General features: G+C 40.9%; 1 protein-coding gene across 3 annotated transcripts; it reads right to left on the bottom strand.

The window, feature by feature from the left end:
* Window positions 1–262: 262 nt before the first annotated feature.
* zbtb44 (zinc finger and BTB domain containing 44) lies at window positions 263–21,397 on the bottom strand. 3 transcript variants are annotated; one of them, XM_061280414.1, is made up of 7 exons: window positions 18,125–21,397; window positions 17,238–17,333; window positions 14,651–15,749; window positions 14,259–14,343; window positions 9,516–9,667; window positions 6,944–7,244; window positions 263–5,525 (listed from the first exon to the last, which is right to left on the bottom strand). In XM_061280414.1, exons 3-7 carry the CDS (start codon window positions 15,711–15,713, stop codon window positions 5,114–5,116), a joined length of 2,013 nt encoding a protein of 670 aa, XP_061136398.1. In that variant the 5' UTR covers window positions 15,714–15,749; window positions 17,238–17,333; window positions 18,125–21,397; the 3' UTR covers window positions 263–5,113. The 3 variants fall into 3 exon arrangements, with proteins under 3 accessions (XP_061136398.1, XP_061136397.1, XP_061136399.1); XM_061280413.1 differs by lacking the exon at window positions 17,238–17,333 and having other exon boundaries at window positions 18,125–21,394; XM_061280415.1 differs by lacking the exon at window positions 17,238–17,333 and having other exon boundaries at window positions 5,366–5,525; window positions 7,161–7,244; window positions 18,125–21,392.
* Between the last annotated feature and the right edge of the window lie 76 nt (window positions 21,398–21,473).

Below are 21,473 nucleotides of genomic sequence, written 5' to 3'. Positions count from 1 at the left end.
AAAGAGGCAGACTGAGAAGAGTCTGTCGTAAATCTCTTAAAAGGTTCATCCAACCATTGAATTTAGTAAAAACAATATTGCCCTCAATCTCTGAACTGCTGGTCATCTTTTTGCAGGCCTTGTCATTCTGCTATCTACTATAGCCAAGGGACTGTATTGAGACTAAATCCCTTGCCTCATCTGCATGAATTTATCAAATGCACTACATGAACTCAAAACTGAGTCCCCTATTGTGAAGGGCAGAAACAAGTCCACACATGGAATTAGTTGACTTTTTATTTGCATGTTATGCATTTACAAAAAACACCCTTTTTACTAACAGGACTGCAGAGCCAGAACACTAGCAAATTCAGAATCAGTACAACCACAAACTTTAAACTAGAGAGTGCTCAGTTGTCAGTTTTTAAGAGCCAGCTGTAAAACAATCTCAGACACACCACATCGGTTCTCCCTAATGTGCAGTTTATAACACTAGCCGGGATGTTTTAGACAGTTTCTCAAAACAGCACAGTATCAAAGACATAAAATACTTTTTATCCTGAAAGCAGGTTGTAATCAAGTAACCTACAGTATAAAGAATATGCAACATACTTTGTATATACACTGCATTCATTTCTTTTTCTTCCAGAGTGCTCAACCTCACGAGGGTCGCGGGCATGCTGGAGTCTATCTCAGCAGACTTTGGGCGGTAGGCGGGGTAAATCCTGAACTGGTTGCCAGCCAATCCCAGGGCACACATAGACAAACAACCATTCACATTTGCAACCACACCTATGGGCAATTTGGAGCGTTCAATTGGCTTTCCACGCATGTTTTTGGAATGTGGGAGTAAACCAGAGTACCTTGCGGAAACCCACGCAGGGACGGGGAGAACATGCAAACTCCACACAGGAAGGCCGGAGCCGTATCCTACACCTTCGAACTGTGAGACGGATGTGCTCACCACTGCTCCACCGTGCCAAGTATTTACTGCATATTATTATTTATTGTACATGCACAGATCGAAAACTACTCAAACATACTCCCAACTCAATTGGTTCTATTCACATTTAACAAGATGCCATCAAACAGTGACCATGATATAAAATTCACCAATGTATATCCTATTATGAAGACAACTTTTAAATAAAGCATAGACTGGTAGAAAACTGGTATACAACACCACGTGTACACTCTAAAGGCATATATTGTATTTAATCAAGATATAGTTAAAACATTGCGCATAAAAGGACTGAATATGTGGGAAAACAAAGGTCATGCTCCAGCAAAGGATCCAAAACTAGGCTGTGAAATCAACACATTACGCTTACCAGACCACATCAGCAATTAAACACAAAGTGCTCTCAACTTTACATACTGTAGCATAAACATGCAACTTCAGAGAAGAACATAAAGGAGCAGAACGGAAGCAACATCTTGTTTCACAGATCAAATGGGCTCTTTTTCTAAAAATAAAATCATACATTCTTTTTTTAAAATACAAACATAATTTAGCATTCCAGGAACAGGATTTTAAATTTAAACAACACCTATTTATTGCACACATATTAGTTCACAAAAATAGTTCGGGCACTTTTCAGCATACAGCAGCATTTTCATGTATATACGTATATCTATCAAAAAGAAAAAAATTCAAAAACACACTCCCCATTGACACAAATAAAGAGAGTATGATGGACAATTGGAGAAAAAAATTGTATAAATGTTTGATAATGTGCAATTAGAGATAATAGGTCCATTTACTAAGGCTAGCCTCTCGGATGCACAACATTGTACATTTTTCTTGTTTTGTTTTGTTTTCAAGGGCAAAACAGCAGAACCTCTTCAATAAACTGCATGGACCACTTGCATGATTATCCTCCTCCTTTTATGTGCAAATACTGATTGCCAGGGCAAAACCTTAAATGAGATAAGAGAACATTTGGTCCTATGGGCGAGAGCTCCATTTTTAGTCTAACAAAAAGTCAAATGGCACAACTTTGAAAAGGTGTCTCACACAATGGCACCGTGTGACACACAATCTTAAGACATCACTCAGTGAATTTGAAAAATTGTGACAGTTACAAAACCGTACAACGCTCATTTGTACAATCAACTCATTTATAAAATGGAGAATAAGACAAAAAAATGTTTATATCTTCCTATTTGAAACTAAAGTGGCAGCTGCAAAAAACACAGATATTAAATCCAGTCAGTCAGTAGCATTCAACTTATGGATAATAAGAATATGTGTGTCTTTATCTTGATCAGTATCAGTGTTTCTAAACAGTTGCAAACACACAAAGGTTTGCCCCCCACCCTCCTCCAAAAAAAGAACACAAAGAACAAAACAACGACTACGACATAACATCCAACAACAAATAATCTCTTCACATGATACCAAGCAGCTCTGCTTTGAAAAAGTGGCCAAGGGAAACAACAAGCACAACGTGCTTTGGGATCATCATCACGCAGGGATAACATTTCTAGAAAAGACAATCGTGTTGAAACAAACTTCCAACCGTCATGCAATATACTTTGCATAACTGTTACGCAACTACCGTATTTTTCGGACTAAAAGTCGCTCCGGAATATAGGTCGCATTAGCCATAAAATGCACAATAATGTGAAAAAAAAACATATATAAGTCGCTCCAGAGTACAAGTCGCATTTTGGGGGAAATTTATTAGACAAAACCCAACACCAAGAACAGACGTGAACGAGCAACAGGCTAAACAATAGGTATGCTAACGTGACATAAACACAAACGAAGAGCTGAGAACGGGCCTGACGTAACATTCAGAGTTATTCAATAACTATTACATAAATAACACGTTTATAAAACCATCTGTGTCACTCCAATTCATTAAATCCATCGATCATCCTTTATGTCAACAATGGGTGCGCGCCGCTGACGGCACTTGCACCTCAAAATATTCCACAGGCCCATATCACGATATATAAATTATATATCAAATACAAGCAATCATATTATCAAACCATCTGTGTTACTCCAAATCATTAAATCCATCGATCAAATTCCTCGTCCTTGGTCAACAACGCCGCGCGTGCGCCCTGACGTCAGCCTCGTCGTTATTCCACAGATCTAGTATATAACAATATTGTAGCGTTAAAGTACAAGGACCCAAGCACCGGCGTCGACTTTCATCCCCGGAGGTGGCACTTCCAGCCACAGAGGTGGAAGAGAGCTCCATAGAATAGGACCGGGCGTGCGTAAAAGCCGTGTCCTAGCCTCATCCACCGTCCCCGGACAGCCACCCGGCCGAGCACCGGCGCCCGACTTCTATCCACGGAGGTGAAAGAGAGCTCCGTAGAGTAGCACCGGGCGTGCGTAAAAGCCATAATAGTTTTTCAAACCTGTGTCACTCCAAATCATTAAATCCTTCAAACTCTTCGTCCTCCGTGTCACTTACAAACAAAGCCGCTAATGATGCCGGTAGTACGTGGGGCCCTTTGTCATCTTCGTCATCCCGTGATCAAATATTTGTCCTTTTTGTAAACACCCGCCGCGCCACGCCGCGCTGCTGACGTCACTTGAAATTCAAATTACAATAATCCCTTGCTACATCGCGGTTTCACTGTTTTTTTTTTGACAATTTTTGAAAAAATGCACATATAAGTCGCTCCTCAGTATAAGTAGAAAACTATGAAAGAAAATGCGACTTATAGTCGGGAAACTACGGTAGTTACTTTACAAATAAAGATTACAAACATTTGTGATCCAGCTGTTCATTTCTCTTTTCCGGGTATTTAAAAAGGGGAAACTATGAAGCCCGGAAATGTTCCTATTGCGTTTGGATAAAGTATAAATACAAAGCTCATGTATGAAAAGCAAGTGAAAAGAGGACATGTGCACATGGGCAGAAATATTATAGCACAAAAAAAAAGTCTATTAAATAACATGAGCAAGCCGGATTGCAACTGGAATTAAATGCTACATTTGGATTTGTTAGCACTCGTTTCAGAAACTAACAGTGGAGCTGTTCTAAAACGTTGCAAATTGAAATATGAAGGTATCACCGTCTAGCGTGGCCAAAGAGTTTTGGCAGTCATTGAAATTTTGTGTTTCACCTACTTTGCCGCTTCGCTTTTCACATTTGTGACTCACACTGCTCTCTTGTCGTAGTCAGCATTTTGATTTCTTTTCCAACTTTGGTATTTTTTGTGCCAATTCATTAAAAACATGGAGAATGGATATTGTTTTTTAGTACATAATAAACTAGCCGCTTTTTTCTCTTTTGCCATTCTTCTCCCAATTGTATAATATAATAATGTATAATGATAGATGTGATAGAGCATAAAGTCATAAGTAGCTTTCAAAGTTGAGGTTTTCTTGCTACAACAGATGGATATGTGAGGCAATGCCCAATTTCAGACCACAACTGTGTAATTGTGAAACAGTGAAAATGTTGATCTGTACTTGCCAGTGCTAATAAGATTTAAGATGACTTGATATTGGACTAGCGTTGGCTTACAAAAACAAATTATCAGGAAAAAAAAAACAGTGGAAAAATCATAGGTAATTGTGTCACTTGAAGTTTTGAACATATTAATGCTGCATGTATTCTATTGAAAATAAATGTACACACACCTAACATCATTTCCCCCACAACAGTTGCCATATTGTGTGAAGATATTGCAATAAACAATATTGACATGTAACTGTCTGATGCAACAAGAGTGAAAATGACTGGTGTGTACCCATACAAAGTGACATGATCATGGTAAAGGCAATTAAAAAATTAAATAAAATAAAATAAAAGTTTCTAAAAGCCTTGATTTATTATTGTGGGCAAACATAAGTGTGTCTCATCTATTCTTAGGCACTTTCCAAAAGGACAAGGCAAGAATTTCACATACCTCGAGTGGCAGTGCGTTCCTGTCAAATGGGATGAATACCCTTAGTTTCAAACCCTTATCAATTTGTTATTAAAAAAAATGGTGGAAAACCATCACACAGTAACAAATGTGTTGAAAGAACTTGCCATGATTGTGTCTGCGATGTTGAAGTGTGAACAAGTCCACTTGACCTCTTTTGGCATCAATATTCCACAGATCTTCCCATGTGACATGACAACAAAGTAGCAGAAAAGAGGCAGGAAGAAGACTTGAATCACTCAATGGTGATAGAAGCCAACTCCTTACCCTGGGGATTCTGCCTCCGATGGCGCTCATGGCCAAACACTTTGGGTGAACTGCCTCCTTCTCTGTTGTCCATCTTGGTCTCCTCTGCCAGGGTGGCGCTGCCACCAGCATCCATCTTGAAGGAAGTCGGAGCTTCCAGTGGATCCATGGAATCGGGTGAAAGGAAGCCAGGTGAGCTCTCGCAATTCTGGGTAGAGGAGGAAACCTGGGAGATGACAGGCATCTGGACTGAGGAGGAGGCTGAGGCGGGAATGCTAGTGGATGTGGAGGTGCTGCCCGCATAGACAGGCAGATGTTGGGATTCTTCCAATTCATATTGAACTCCTAGCACCTCCTCCTCCTCCTGCACATGGTTTAGGTAGTCGGGCATGAGGAAATCACTAGTAAGAAGAAGAAGAAAAAACAATTCACAGCCCTTTCACTTCTACCCTCATACTTTTAACATGATAAACAACTGTTTTAGGTCTCCGGACTTCTGGAGAACAGTGATCATTTGTAATACATTCCAAAAAAGGGGCAAGTCATTGCTAAAAAGCTTGCTTGTGTTGGAGTGCAACCAGAGGTGCGTGCTGCTACTATTGCTAGTTCCTCTCACCAATGAATCTACAACATGCTTTTAAAGCATCGAGATGCAAAACTGAAAGCAAATAGACTACAAATATTTAGGCCCTGTTTTGGAGTAGAAATAAGCGTAACTTTGTTTTTGTGCCAGCGCAAGCCTAGTTTAGCGTGTTAAGTGGCTGTGCTGCGCTCATCTTTGCGTGCCGGCGCACGAGGCAGCCTCGCCCCCGACACGCCTGATAATTTGGTGACAATGTAATCTACGCTTGCCGTAAAAGTGGGTGGATTGTCAATCCCATGCATAAATTTATGACCATGGTTAAGTATTGTTGTACAACACAATATGTATACTTTATAAAAAGTAAATCCCCATCTCCAGAGGTTACATTCCAGGAAATATTCACATTGACCCCCTGCGCCCCAGGTAAATGCACAATATAAAAATGTTACATAGTATTTATAGCACTTAAACACTATATAATATATATTGTAAGAGCAAGATTAAAGACTAATAGAGCTGTAACAATACATTATTTAACTGATGTAATGTGTCTGAATGTTATTCTTTTTCAACAATTATTAGTTTTTCGGTCATCTACATCATTAATCAATTAAAACAAAAACAATCATCAATACATAGAACATAAAGAATATATTCCAGTATAGCTTTTTTCCCCTTTACTATTATCTTTTTTTTCTAGTTGTTCATAAAATATATATTTTATATAGAACACACAATGGAATGAATTTAAAAACAAATCAGATGAAGCGCAGAAAAAGTCCTTTTAAAATATGCGGTAGTACAACTTTTCAAGAAATTTGGTGAAGTGCAAAGAATTAAAATGAAATGCAACAGTGCATCAAGTAACATCTAAATAAAATTAAATATAAAAAATAAAATTAAGAACAACAAAAATGAAAAAGAAAAAAAACTAGCAGCAATTGGGGTGATGCTCATGTTGTTACCTTTTGGCTAACTTTGGACTGTGTTGGCACGCTGTCAAATAGTTCAGAATAATCTACCAAGTATTTTTTGCTAAATTCAGCTGTGTACTCATGTACAATAAGTATAATGTAAATTGAATTAAAAACATTGAATTGTCACGTACTGAAATCAATCAATGTATTTTATACTTTATGTATCGGATAAGAAAACATTAATGTGACATACATAAATCAATATAAGAATGTTTTCTGACCCCCAATGTGATCGGAGTGAATGATGGGGTCTCCTCACCTGCTCTGGAAGTAGTTTGCTAGTTCGGATGCCTCATGGTTCAGACTCCTCAGGTGTACAATTAAATTGCCAGAGTTGGTGAACATGGCGCCACACGTTTTGCACTCATAAATCCGCGGCTTGCGGATTATGTGTCGGGAGACCCTCATGTGGTGCTTATATTCACCGAAGGACGTGAATGTGGCACTACAAATCTGGCACCGGAAACAGCGTTTACCTTCGTGCTTCAGCCGATGCATCTTTAAGGAGTAGGCCCGTGTGAACTTTTTCCCACAGCGGTCACACTGGAAAGGCTTAATGCCTAGTGGAATCAAGAAAAACAACACTTACATTCAGATTCAATTCACGTCACGACAAGGTCACACTTCATAATTTTACAATAACAAGAGAAGAGGATGTGGACTAAGCAAACCAAATGTTGACAACTGTGGATGTTAGAAGTAATACACCATAAATCTCGATTTTACGTGGACTTTAGGCTCCAGAATTTGGGAATCACGTTAACCCAAAAGTGCGTTGTATAGAAAGTCTTATTTTAGAAAAGTGTGTTTGTAGGCAGCCGAAGGGGTCCTTGGTTATTTTAATTTAGATCAGGCATGTTGTTGGGCAGCCAAAGCGGTCAGTTTGCTGTCCGTGACATCAAAGTCTGTTGACATTTTATTAAAAGAGAAGCAATACACAGTTGACAATATCAGGCGGATTGAGTAAGTCATTTTGATGCTATGTGAATTGGATGGAAGCGAGAATAAAGCAGCCACTTATTCTACTACTGTGTCTGGCCATGCTCTTTGACTTGTGAGTGACTGTGTGGATGAGGTGCTTCCGCAAACTTCTCCCTTTACGAATCCAAAACGATCCTAGCTATCCTTAACACTAAAAAAGATCAAACAGCCCAACTTATTATTACTTAACGCCTTTATATTGGTCACGGAAATTCATCAAATCATTAGCACTAAGGTTTACGCGCTAGTCATTTAGCGTCATACTGTCCTTATACCATCCATTTAAAATACCGTTTTTTTCCGTGTATAATGCGCGAAATTTAACTAATTTATTGTCCTAAAATCTGGGGTGCGCATTATACATGGGTACAATTTTTTTTTAATTTAAAAAAAACAATGATCGTCACACACACAGGGAGGCAATGGGTCCCATTTTTATAGTCTTTGGTATGGTCTTAACTAGGCTGGATGTATTTTTTTTGTTGGCGTTGATTTCTCCGACTGCCCATGAAGGCACCACCGCGATCCGTGCGCACATGTGAAAAAGGCGTGCAGACGTGAAAAAGGCGGCTCTGTATGGGAGAGACGTTGAAGAGGAATAAAAACACCCGTGGAAACCAAAACTTGCCCCTCATCGTGACTTGGAGCCGCAACAAATGTTTCGGATTTGTGTAGGGTACATTGTGACAGCAAACGAGCAGGTGATCGAGCAAGCGTCTGATACGAGAGCATTGCGGTCGTATGGAGCGTGTTTGAAGTGAACAGCAGAGACGAAAGGAACAAGGCAAAGTGTTGTGAAATAAAATATTACTTGTAATGCGCATTTTGTTATTTGCTGATTGAAACTGCTAATTAAACTGTGAATTGAAACTAATAGGAAGAAAACAACTCTCGCTCTTTATAGAGCTGACGTGTCTTGCGCATCCGTTCTGCGCATCGGATCCATAGTGCGCATGCGCAGTCATACTGCCTCCGTATGACGTCCGGTCCGCGATGGAGATTAAAAAACAAACAATATTTGACAATAACACACCATCAAGGATTGCACCATCGCATCAAACGATGTGTCGTCAATTATGAATTTTACTGACTAAGTGTGTTGGGCAGGATGGCTGAATGCGATGCGCGATTGACAACAAACAAGAAGAAAGGTGATTTCAAGTTTTATTTCGAGGGAGATTTGTCATGTCTCGTCCCCAGTTTTGCTATGTGTCTAGGTTGCCATAGTTTCTGTTCGCGTCGCCCCTCCCTTCCTGTGTCACCTCAATCAATGTAACGTGTTTTGTAATTTAGTCCTGTCTGCCCCTCGCTCACCGTCAGATGATGTCATGATGTCTGTTTGGTTTCTGTTCCTGTCTTTGGTAATGTCACCCTGTCTTTTTGTTCCACGTCTTTGTCGGTCAGTCCTGTTGTTGGTTTTGTTGTACCATGACTTTCTTAAAAAAAAAAAAAGAAAAAAAAAAGAAATAATACAAAATTTTGTACTTATGTATAATGCGCACCCCAGATTTTAAGACAATAAATTAGCTAAATTTGGCGCATTATACAAGGAAAAAAACCGTAAATTAAAAGTATCTCTGCTGATCCATGTGTTGCGATAACTCTCCCTCATTTTCTTCACGCGCTGCCTCTACACTTACTGCCTCGACTTCGCTCGAGCAGTCAGTCGGTGACAAATTGACAAATAGGCTCTGTCAATGTGTAATTGACAATCATGTGCAAGCTCTAACGTGAGCAGCCACATTAACACAACATTTTGAAGGTAACATCAACCTGATGTTACACAAATTTTATTTGGTTTTAATTTTTCACTGAAACTATCATGACGTCATGTTTGCATCTTTACCTACCGGAGTGTATGAGCATGTGCTGCTTGAGGTTTTGAATGCGTGTGAAGCGAACTCCACAGGTTGGACACTGAAAGGGTCTGTCCGGGCCATTGGTCCCAGGGCGGGCTGATGGGCCAATGTAGAGGTGGTAAGGATATTGAATACCTTCCAATCTGAAATACAAAACAAGAAAAAGCTTCAAATAAATGAATAACATATGGTTAAACTGTCCGCCTGACAAGTGTAACTCATCCCAAACATTACTAGAGGTGCAATGATTATTAATTAATCAACTACCGTATTTTCCGGACTATAAGCCGCTACTTTTTGCACAAGCTTTGAACCCTGCGGCTTGTCGTTTGGTGCGGCGTATCTACGGATTTTTCATGATTTTTGTGATGACTAATACATTTATACATTTATACTCAGGAGCGACTTGTATATGTTTTTTTTCACAACTTTTTACTTGATCATTAACACATCACTTACAAGTATAGTTGACCACTTCACATGTTATTTTTAGTATAGTTGATCACTTCACATGCTTTGATATCTTTATCTTGAACATATTCAGAACATGAAAAATATAGAGAAAAATCAAATAAAGTAATTAACACTTTAAAGCTCCATATCCTCTGGACATGTCCTCTGTCACCAGGATGACATAAAGGACGAGAAATTTGATCGATGGATTTAATGATTTGGAGTGACACAAATGGTTTGATAATATTGTTGTTTATGTGATAGTTATTTAAAATATAGTTTATATTTCATTGTATGGGCCTGTGGAATAATTTGAACTGCGGCGCGACACACGCCATTGTTGACAAAGGACGATCGATGGATTTAATGAATTGGAGTGACAGATGGTTTTATAAACGTGTTATTTATGTAATAGGTTTTTTTAAATAACTGAATGTTACGTCCGGCTCGTTCTCAGCTCCTCGTTTGTGTTTGTCACGTTAGCATACCGTATCGTTTAGCCCAGGGGCGGGCAAACTTTTTGACTCGCGGGCCGAACTGGGTTCTAAATTTGGACCGGAGGGCCGAACCAGGAGCAGATGGACGTAGGCTTTGTGTGAAGTCATATAAGCGACCTGTAAAGGTCATTGCATAAAAGATTTTGGCCTTTAGTAGGTAGTAAAACATGGATATTTCAGACAAGTTTTTTGAAAACAAATGCATTTATTAACAGCATTACAAAAAATAATAATAATAATTCACTAAAAAACTGCTATCAGTGATTCTCATAAAATACGACACTGTTATTATGAATAACAGTCTCCATCACTTCAGTGCCTGCAGGTCAGATTAGTGAAAGATGTTTATCTTATGAGATCACATCAAACGGCAAACATTCTGACCAAATATATCATCTTGAAGAATCGGTGAAAGCATACATCCAAATAAAGTAATCAAAACAGCAACACGGTGAGGGGTATCTGAAAATCAGAGCAGAGTTTTAGCTCACAAACACCTGGTAACAGAGGTGAGGAAACAGGAAACACTTCCTTAAAGTAAGCCTTAAGAACCTTACAGGTTAAGATTAGTCGCAAATAGGTGGTGCATCAATGTCCTTGAGCATCCTGCATTGTTTGAAAATGAGAATGGTCGCTAGGTTCAATCCCTGCTATGTGTACAAAATGACGTCATATGATGGCGCCGCGGATGGCAGCCACGGTGAGTCGCTCTCTGTTTATTTGTCTTATTTTGTGTGTTTTCTGTGTCCTCTGCTGTCCATCCCGGATCACTTTTACCAGAGAAGCTCTGTTAAACATCGGACAGACTTCTTCTGGTACTTTCCCTCCTGTTCTCTCCGATTCAGACTGTTTGTCGGAGATTCTAGCCGGAGCGGCGGTGCTGTACAAAAAAATTTTTGAACTACTCCCCTCTTTTGAACTACTCCCCTCCGGACGGCGTTATAGAGCTCGGTACGCCAAAACCAGCAGACACAGAGACAGCTTCTTCCCCCAGGCTGTTGCTCTGATGAACTCACACCACTCATAGAGTCTCAGAGACATTACTGTGCAATAACATCCTGCTCCTCACACCTTTTTGAATTTGTCTACACTGTTTCTGCCATTATTCACATGTCCTGAATGTTGTTAGTCACCTAAATGTTGAACAGAGGGTGTGTTTCTACCGAAGTCAAATTCCTTGTTTGGCACGCTCAAACATGGCGAATAAAAAACTCTTGAATCTTGAAATCATATTCAAAATGTATTTTTTTACAATAAACTTGAGAGCCTCCCGTTCATCTTCAGTGGGAACAGTGTTGTTGGTCTCACTTTTTTGCTAGTGCGTCATAGTCTGGAATAAAATTTGTTGTGGCAATTCTTAGGAGAGATCCGAGGTGTTGGTCCGTTTACCTCGATCTGTGACGGGTTGATGTTGATGTGGCTGAACGTCACGTCGCGTACGTCGCGCCAAATTGGCCACTCTCTTTTAAACACTCGGCACCGTGTCCACCTTGCTTTTCCTTGGGCGACTCATTTTAATGGAAGGATTCCAGGGGAAGGTTTGTGGGTGGCTTTAGCGCAAAACTACATCTGAAAGCTCAGCGCGCGAATTACAAGAATGCTGTCGTCAAAGCCCACGCTCTAAATTCGGGACTGATACGAATAGAGCGAGAGTGCGCCATGTCCGTACTACTGAGTACGTACACGCACTTGTGAGTGTGCACCGAGCTTTCTGACACGGCTTCCGGTAGTAAATGCGCAGGAGAGCGCTTCGCCATCTACTGGGGAAACGCAATCATTGCAGGCAAAATGACCCGAAAAAAAAAGTTTAATAGTACAATTTGTTCAGGGTTGGCAGGCCGGATTAAACGGTCCCGTGGGCCGGATGTGGCAAGGCAAGGAACAAGGCAAAGTGTTGTGAAATAAAATGCACAGAACGGCTGCGCAAGACACGTCAGCTATATAAAGAGCGAGAGTTCAGTTCTCTACCTAAATCCAGATTACAGGTAATATTTTATTTCACAACACTTTGCCTTGTTCCTTTCTTTTCTGCTGTTCACTTCAAACACGCTCCATGCGACCGCAATGCTCTCGTATCAGACGCTTGCTCGATCACCTGCTCGTTTGCTGTCTGTCAATGTACCCTACACAAATCCGAAACATTTGTTGCGGCTCCGAGTCAGGGGCAAGTTTTGGTTTCCAAGGGTGTTTTTATTCCTCTTCAACGTCTCTCCCATACAGAGCCGCCTTTTTCACGTCCGCACTCCTCTTTCCCGTGCGCGCACGGAGCGCGGTGGTGCGTTTACGGGCAGTCGGAGAAATCAACGCCAACAAAAAAAATTACATCCAGCCTAGTTAAGACCATACCAAAGACTATAAAAATGGGACCCATTGCCTCCCTGCGTGTGTGACGATCATTGGGACTTAAAAAATAATAATAATAATAAAAAAAAATTCATAAAAATTGGGTGCGTATTATACATGGGTACAGGCTTTTTTCCAGCATCAGCATGCCATTTTTAGGGTGCGTATTATACATGGGGGCGCACTATACACGGAAAAAAACGGTACACGATAGACATACAAGTAAACGACACAATATAAAAACAAGAAGGCACAAACAATAAATAATAAGAGTGATAATAAATAAACAGATAACACAACAAATAAGAGGAGCAAAACGGAGCCAGTGTGCATACAGCAGACAGTAAGCATAGCGCAAAAGTACAGGACGCTACGCAGAACGGGGAAGCGAGTTCAGGATCCTAACAGCCAGGAGTATGAAGCGGTTTGAGAGTCTGGTGGTCCTTCAAGGAGGGGAGCGAAGCACCAATAATCTTACCAGCCGTGTTCACTATGCGCTGCAGGGCCTTCAAATTGTAGACAGTGCAGCCGCCACCCCAAACAGCAATACAGCTGGAGAGGACACTCTCAATGGTGCCGCGGTAAAATGTAGTCATGACGGCCGGAGGAGTTTCCGCAGGAAGTACAGGCGGCGCTGGGCTTTCTTTGCCAGTGATGCGGTGTTGGTGGACCAGGAGAGATCCTCACTGATGTGCACCCCCAGGAACTTGGCGCTGCTCACTCTCTCCACCACAGCACCGTCTATGGTCAGCGGCAGGTGTTGGGTGTGACCCTTCCGGAAGTCCACAACAATCTCCTTGGTCTTGTCGACGTTCAGCAGTCTGTCTGTTCTTGGTGTTGGATATTGTCGAATAAATTGCCCCCCAAAATGCAACTTATACTGCGGAGCGACTTATATAGGTTTTTTTATCACATTTTTGGGCATTTTATGGCTGGTGCGACTTATACTCCGGAGCGACTTATAGTCCAAAAATTACGGTATTTAGGATTTGATGGATCATTTGGATCTTTTTTAATTCAAAAAATGTGAAAATGCTGGGAATATCTCCTTTTTTAGTATTTATGTAGTCTTGGTATCCATCCATCCATCCATGTTCTGAACTGCTTGTACCCACGGGGGGTGCGGGCGTGCAGGAGCCAATCCCAGCAGTCATCAGGCAGTAGGCGGCAAACACCCTGAACCGGTTGCCAGCCAATTGCAGGATACACAGTGACGAATAACCATCCATATTCACACTCACACTGACGGGCAATTTGGAGTGCTCAATCAGCCTACCATGCATGTTTTGGGATATGGGAGGAAACAGAAGTGCCCGGGAGAAAACCCACGTCAGCACAGGGATAACATGCAAACTGTGAGGCGGACGTGCTAATCAGTGCGCCTCCATGCCGCCCTGTATCTTGGTGTTCAATCAAATTAAAACATTAGCTTTTCCTATACCTTTCATCATCTTCGGCATGTCCTCCAGCACTAGAGGCACTCTGAATTGATGGCAAGCCCTCTGACGCTCCCTCATCCATTGATCCTGAAAAAGAAAAGAAAATTGCAAACATGTTATGGGCGTTTCCGCATTTATATTATGCAATCATCATATATTTAAGCTCATAATGAAAAAAGAATGACACTGAAGATGGGCTTGAAAGTCTGCGCGTTTTGGGGAATAAGGAATGTGTGAAAATATATTTTTTAAACTACCTAGATTAATTCTAGAACAGTTCAAAGTAGTATGTAAATAATCACTAAGGAAAAGCTGCCTCACACATTTGCAGCTGTAGTTTAACTTTTAAAGCCCATGAGTCAACAATTATTATTTTGCAGCGCAACTCTCCCACCTATGGATGATGACTGTGGACTGATGAGGAGATCTTCCTGAACCTGCTCACTTCCTGGCACCGTCTGCTGATCACTGAGTGAACTTTGGGAGGCACTGACAGCATGGGAAGGTGCTTCCTGGACCTCCTCGTCACTGAGGCGCTCAACTTTCACCCTCACATCTTCTTCCTCGGCCGGCACAGGTGGTGACACTGCCTTGGAACTTTCACACGTCAAAAAGTCACTGAGTCGCCGACCAACCGCCACCTCAGATGTAACTGTTGCTGCCTGCTCTTGGCACCGAGGGCTCTCTGGGAGCTTTGACTTGTCCGAGTGGAATCTCCTATCGATGCCGAACGGGAACGTCCACGGGAAGGCCAGGGAGGACTCCACAGGCTGGGCTGTGCTATCTGAAAATGAAGGGGATGGGTTGGGGACCTGTGGGGAGGTAGTGACCATCTGTGCAGTGCATTTGAGGGGACTCTCAGGCGAAGCCATGGTTACAAAATTCTTCCGTTTCCGGCGCGATTCGCGGCAGACGGGAACATTTCTCTCCATTACACTACAGTCAGATGACACAGGTGACACGCTACCATCAAGTGGCGTGAGGGCAGAGTTTGATGAGGCACTCTCAGGTGCTGATTCAAGGGGCTTGCTTGCTCCAAGTGTGCTGTTACTGTTGTTACTTGGACTCCATAGAATACTGGACTTCATGAACTCTGAACATGTACTTGCTACAGCAAACATCTGCATGTAACTTGCAGCTGCAAGGACATCAATGATATTTTCTGTACTGATGGAGAGCGTTGATGTGTAAGCGTATTCCAGCAGAGGAGCAAAGCCACTAACTGTTACATGGTGAAGGTCCAAAACAAACTTGTCCTCTTCCTCGGGCCGACCCACAAGTTTAGAACGGAAAAATTCGCTGCAGCAGGCCAGGACAACTTTGTGGGCCAGGAAATGTTTGTCTTGAACCCTGATGGTAACATCACACAAGTGACCTTGGTTACGCAAAGTGTTGAGCTTCTCGAGCATCTCTTGGCTGTGGGATGCCGAGCAGTGGGTAAAAGTTTTGACTCCCATGTTAGTCAGCTTCTGAACATGTAGAGAAACTGTATCCTACGAAGACAGACAAAGTATTTAGTGCATCATTTTAAAGAGGCGTAAGATCATGTAATCACTCACTACTCTCCATAATAATCCATGTTTATTTACAGAACAGGATTTGCACTGAATCAACCAAGAGTTTCTCTGTCACTTGCTTTTTTTTTAAGAGCATTCCAGTAACAACCTCAAGAATCGAATGTACGTACGGTTACCTACATATATATTACACAAAGTGCTGTTGGTAACGTTTTACTCAACAATAGGCATAAAGTAAATGTACACACACACATATATATATATATATATATAAGTTATATAAGTTATTTGTTTCCTGACTTTTTTTCTGTAAAGAACCTGGAAAGGGTTATTAAATAACCGTTATTTGGTTATGTGTGGCTTTCTGGAAAACAATAAAAAATTTAAGCTCCCCTACGATCGTCACACTTTTTCTGTAACAAACTGACACCGGCCCCCCATCAGAGAAGGGAAACGTTATGTGGCCCTCACAGGAAAAAGTTTGGGGACCCCTGTTGTAAATTGATCTATATTATTTCTTTAATGTTCATAAGAATGTAATAAAATGTAATGTAATTAATTATGTGCAGTGTACATAAACATTTTATGGCTAAATTACACTATTTAAAGTTGTGGCAGAGAATTGGGGGGGTTAATATTTTCTCCATTCTTGGGAGTCCGTCACAGAAAACAATTGTAAAGCAATGCTTTATACAAACTTTAAATAAAATGAAGTTTATACTGTACTGTTTATACTGTATTGCTTTACTTCAACATTAATTAGTAAGAGAACTTTATAAAGTTTTAGAGACAAGCTGAAAGTGCATCGTGGACAGTTAAACAGCAACATTCATACACTTTTAGGGGGAACAAAGGGGGGGGGGGGGGTGAATGGAGCATCGAGGACAGAATGCCAGGTTATGCAACTACAATCAATGCAAGCCAGGCTCATGTGGAGGCCAGTGAACTACAGGATGCTTAGCAGCTGACTGTGAGACATGTGGACTCTCCGCCATGACATTTTCCATCAAACAAAAGCTTGAGAAAGGGGCTCCTGTAGGGAAAGCACACTCCCTGTCACACTAACACACCAAATAAAAAGTACTCCTGGGCTGCGCTGGCCTAATAAAAGAAAAGTAAATTACGGATTTCAAGTAAAAATAATAGAAAATAATCTAATGTCATTTTTTAAGGATTCAAGAGCTTCTCTGGTCATTTAAAAGGGACTTAAATTTATTATGGTTTGGATAACTATGTAGTATTCATAACGCATTCTGGTTTTTCTGCAATATTGGTATGCGATCCAATGCGGAGTCAATCAATAGGATTATTTCTGTTTTAACTGAAAATAATGGGCCACAGGTAGATCAGAGAGGTAGATTGTAGATCAGAATACAATTTTATGCAATCGCTTAAATGTAACATCTCATATTTAATGTCTGAGAACCCCTAAAACATTACACACAAAGTTCATGTCCATCGTACCTCTCAATTACTCGTGATGGCGGCGTCCAGTTTACAACCTGGTCCTTTCACTGTAACTATCATCACATACTACTATACTAGCGAGTGGTCAGAAAGCTGAAACAAGTGGAAAACGTCGATTAATGGAAGCCGTTGGGCCAAGGTGAACATAAAAGACAAACACAGGACTCTATTAACGTGTGGCGAGGACGCAAAATGAACTTACTACATAAAAAAAACTAACAATGCAGTTTAGCGAACACCAGCTGTGTCAAGTTCCCATTTGTAATCACGGTTTAGATGAGAAATACATCCTGTTTCACCTATCAAATAAAACTATTTCACTGAGTTTGCTATTTCGATTGATTTACACGTTGTTGTCCCCCATAAATGATTGGAGGAAGTAAAGTTGTAGCAAGGTTCATTGAACATGTATGACGATGGCAGCGAGTCAAATAAAATAAACATAATGAACAATTTTCGATCAATGATTTTAGGTTACTTAATTCAAGTTTCCTTTATGTTCCTCCTATGTCCTAACGGTTACAGTAATAAAATGCTGTTTTGCAGACTAGACTTGTATGTATAATTAATTCATCACCCAGCTTCCTCCAATAAATACGACGTGGAGTATCGACACCAAGTACGCACGCCTTGGTTTACCTTCGAATTCAATATAAGCTTTTCTTTCGAAGCGTAGGATGTTGAACTTCCGGTTTTGCCGCGGATAATTCTAAGTACCTCAACACACCAAGCGATGCACGACAACTAGCACATTAGCTACCAAGCTTACCATAGCATAGAATCCTGCATCCGGCAATAAACAAAAAGGCCTACCCGACATAATAGTTGAACAAAAAACGCGCACCATGTGACACCAAAACATGAACTGCAATTACAATGTTTACCTTTTAGTACAGAGGCCACTTCTGGCTTCCGGGCCTGAGCATCCGAACAGTTGAGCTGACAAAAAGCTGCTCGCGACGTGTCTTGTCGCTTCTCCTGGAAAACTTACATCCCCAGCGTTATTCCGGCTAATTTCCAGCTCTGGCAACGCTCACTCGACCTCACTACATACCAAGTTGTCATTATAAGAGCCCGTTTGCTATTTTCTAACAGTTTGAGATACCGGCTAGCCTTTCAGCCCTCTTGTTTGTATCCCCACAATGCAATGCGCATCAGTACTGTACCGTAATGTAAGAGGCAGGAAGTCTCATTGTCCAACATCACAATAACGACTCTGCCACATAGCTTCCCAACATTGACCTTACATATTGCTTTTCAATTACTTGGACAAACATTACACATACTTGCCACAATATAGGAACACAAATACCATCAAATACAATCGTGTTGTTTTAAAGTATTCCTTAACAATATGTTATCCATGCTCACTTGTGCTTATTATTATGGTTGTGGTGCTCATCAGCATGTAATAGTAGTTTTTGATATTTGACACTAATGCACTACTCAAAATTTAAAAGACACAGGGGTGGCGCTACACTGGGACTAGAAGGGATATAGCGAAATCTGTTCAGCCCTACTGCATTTGATTTGATATTCTAAAATGTAGTTTTAAATTATTTTCTCAGCCCCGCTCTATATCAGTCTATCCCCACTTTATCCCTGGGTAAGAATAATTCCTAAAGCCATCCCTAGGAGTACAGTAGGCTACACGGCTTGCATTAGCAAATGAGCCTCAAATTCACTGAATCAATGTACCGTATTTTCCGGACTATAAGACGCACCTAAAACCTAAAATTTTCTCAAAAGCCGACAATGCGCCTTATAGTCCGGTGTGCCTTATATATGGACCAAATTCCTAAACTTAAACTGGCCTGAAGCATTATGTCATGAAATCAATCATAAATGGCCCGCTGAAGACTACTATGAATCATGAATCAAAAAGACTATGGATCATTATTTTGTGATTTGTTGCATCTGAAGTTGAAATGAAAAAGATAAAATGGAGAATGATTTGATTTGGATTAAAAATCTGACATGATGCATTAATGGTGCGCCTTATAGTCCGGTGCGCCTTATATAAGGACAAAGTTTTAAAATGGGCCATTCATTGAAGGTGGGCCTTATAGTCCGGTGCGCCTTATAGTCCGGAAAATACGGTACATATTTTTCTAAGTAGTGCATGGCTAAGATAAGGGACTAAAAAATTTAGGAACATATTGAAGTGTAAATCTAATGCAACGTGAAAACGTACTTGCTCTCTTTTCAAGTCCTTACTTAGTTTTCACCTCTGTGAAATTAGTGACATATTGATGAATGGTGTGCAAAGGTAGTAGGTACACAGTATAAGCCTGGATCAATCAGTGAAGAGCGGACATGACGTTGGGAAAAAAAATACTTTTTTAGAAATCACTTCGCTAGTAGTACCATCAGTGTTTAAATATCTGTCCTTGAAGACTTTTACAAAGTATTTTGTCTCAGCCATCATTAAGGACCCGCTGTATTCTGCCAGGAACTTGTTAGAACTTCTTCCCTTTGGGAGACAACGCTATGCAGGCCTTAATTTCAATTTTATTGTAACCTTGTTTTTTAAACTTATTTACCGTTTTCTTTCCATGTATAATGCGCAAAATTTAACTAATTTATTGTCCTAAAATCTGGGGTGCGCATTATACGTGGGTACAATTTTTATTTATTTTTTTAATCCGGATATCATACGGAGGCCGCCATTACAGATGTGCTTTCTTCTCTGCTGTTCACTTCAAACACGCTCCATGCGAACACAATGCTCTCGTATCAGACGCTTGCTCGATCACCTGCTCGTTTGCTGTCACAATGTACCCTACACAAATCCGAAACATTTCTTCGCTATTGAGTTTGCTAGCGCATGCGCAGTGATACTGACCGTCAGATTAACATCCGGTTGTTCCCAAAGATGATCTTTTTTCTGAAATAATTATACGTTTACGGACTTAAGCAGGAGTCAAAATTTGGGTGCGTATTATACATGGGTACAGGCTTTTTTCCAGCATCGACATGCCATTTTTAGGGTATTATACATGGAAAAAAACGGTAATTTGTTTGTTTCTAAATTTTGAATTTTTTTTATGTGTTTTATGAATGAATGTTGACAGTGCACTTTGTGTGCACTTGCACCTTTTTCCCAATGTGGTTTTGCACTGAAAATGGCAAATAAACCAAAATGAAAGACTATAATTACAGCAAATAAATAAACTTGACTGCAGGGTTCGTTATGAACCGAGGCCTTGGTCTCCAGACCCACTTCTTCTTGGCAGGCAAGGTATACAGCAGTGCTTCTCAAATAGTGGGGCGCGCCCCCCTTGGGGGGCGCGGTGCTATTCCTGGGGGGGCGCGTGTGACCCTGGGGAACAGGCTTTTTTTTTGGCAGTACTAGAATAAAGTGTAATTGCGCGTTTACTACAGCAGGGGGCAGTGGCGCTCTCATTGTTACTTCTGTCACGTTTGCGACAGTGCAACATTTTACGACTTACAAGACAAGTTAGGATAGTCACGGTGGGGAGGGGGGGCGCGAATAGTTTTCCTCTTGCTAGGGGGGGCCGTAACAGAAAATAATTGAGAAGCACTGGTATACAGTAATATCAAATTTAACATGATGTAGAGTTCAGTTGAAAAGCATTTGGTCTTGAATCTATATTTAATATGTTGTGAAAAAAACAATTATAGAATTACACTAAAATCTAAAATGTATGTCGGTCTCTAAGTAATCAGTGTCAAAATTTGTAAAGAATGTGTTGAATGATCACGTTTTTTGGAGCCAAACACATTTACCTATTGTAAGTAAAAGAAGGGGATCACCTATTGGGTAACCACCAATCACGACTTATGTTTTCAGGTTTTGTTCATGTGACATTCATAAGCTGAGCCAGAGGCACTGTGATGTCTTTTTCAGTCAGCAGCAAGTAGCGAAGTGGCCACCTGATGATGGATAAAAATGCATGGATGTTTTTTATATATATTCCACAAACGCAATATTAATCAGAATGATGTGTATATATATATACTGGCGGCTCGGTGGAGCACTTGGGTAGCACGTCCGCCTCACAGTTAGGAGGGTGCGGGTTCGATTCCACCTCCGGCCCTCCCTGTGTGGAGTTTGCATGTTCTCCCCGGGCCCGCATGGGTTTTCTCCGGGCACTCCGGTTTCCTCCCACATCCCAAAAACATGCTTGGTAGGCCGATTGAACGCTCCAAATTGTCCCTAGGTGTGAGTGCGAGTGCAAATGGTTGTTTGTCTCTGTGTGCCCTGCGATT

This window comes from Syngnathus typhle, linkage group LG6 (genome assembly GCF_033458585.1).
Source record: "Syngnathus typhle isolate RoL2023-S1 ecotype Sweden linkage group LG6, RoL_Styp_1.0, whole genome shotgun sequence".
In the NCBI taxonomy this organism is placed as follows: domain Eukaryota; kingdom Metazoa; phylum Chordata; class Actinopteri; order Syngnathiformes; family Syngnathidae; genus Syngnathus; species Syngnathus typhle.
Note: the sequence above shows the minus strand (reverse complement) of the source record. Positions and strands in the feature narration are given on the sequence as shown.

Excerpts from the sequence above, each read along its gene's own strand:
- zbtb44 (XM_061280414.1), bottom strand. The coding sequence starts at position 15,713 with ATGGGAGTCAAAACTTTTACCCACTGCTCGGCATCCCACAGCCAAGAG. Across the intron at positions 14,344-14,650 it reads TCCACAGTCATCATCCATAG|GATCAATGGATGAGGGAGCG; the intron begins GTGGGAGAGTTG and ends TTTCTTTTTCAG. Across the intron at positions 7,245-9,515 it reads GCACATGCTCATACACTCCG|GCATTAAGCCTTTCCAGTGT; the intron begins GTAGGTAAAGAT and ends TGATTCCACTAG.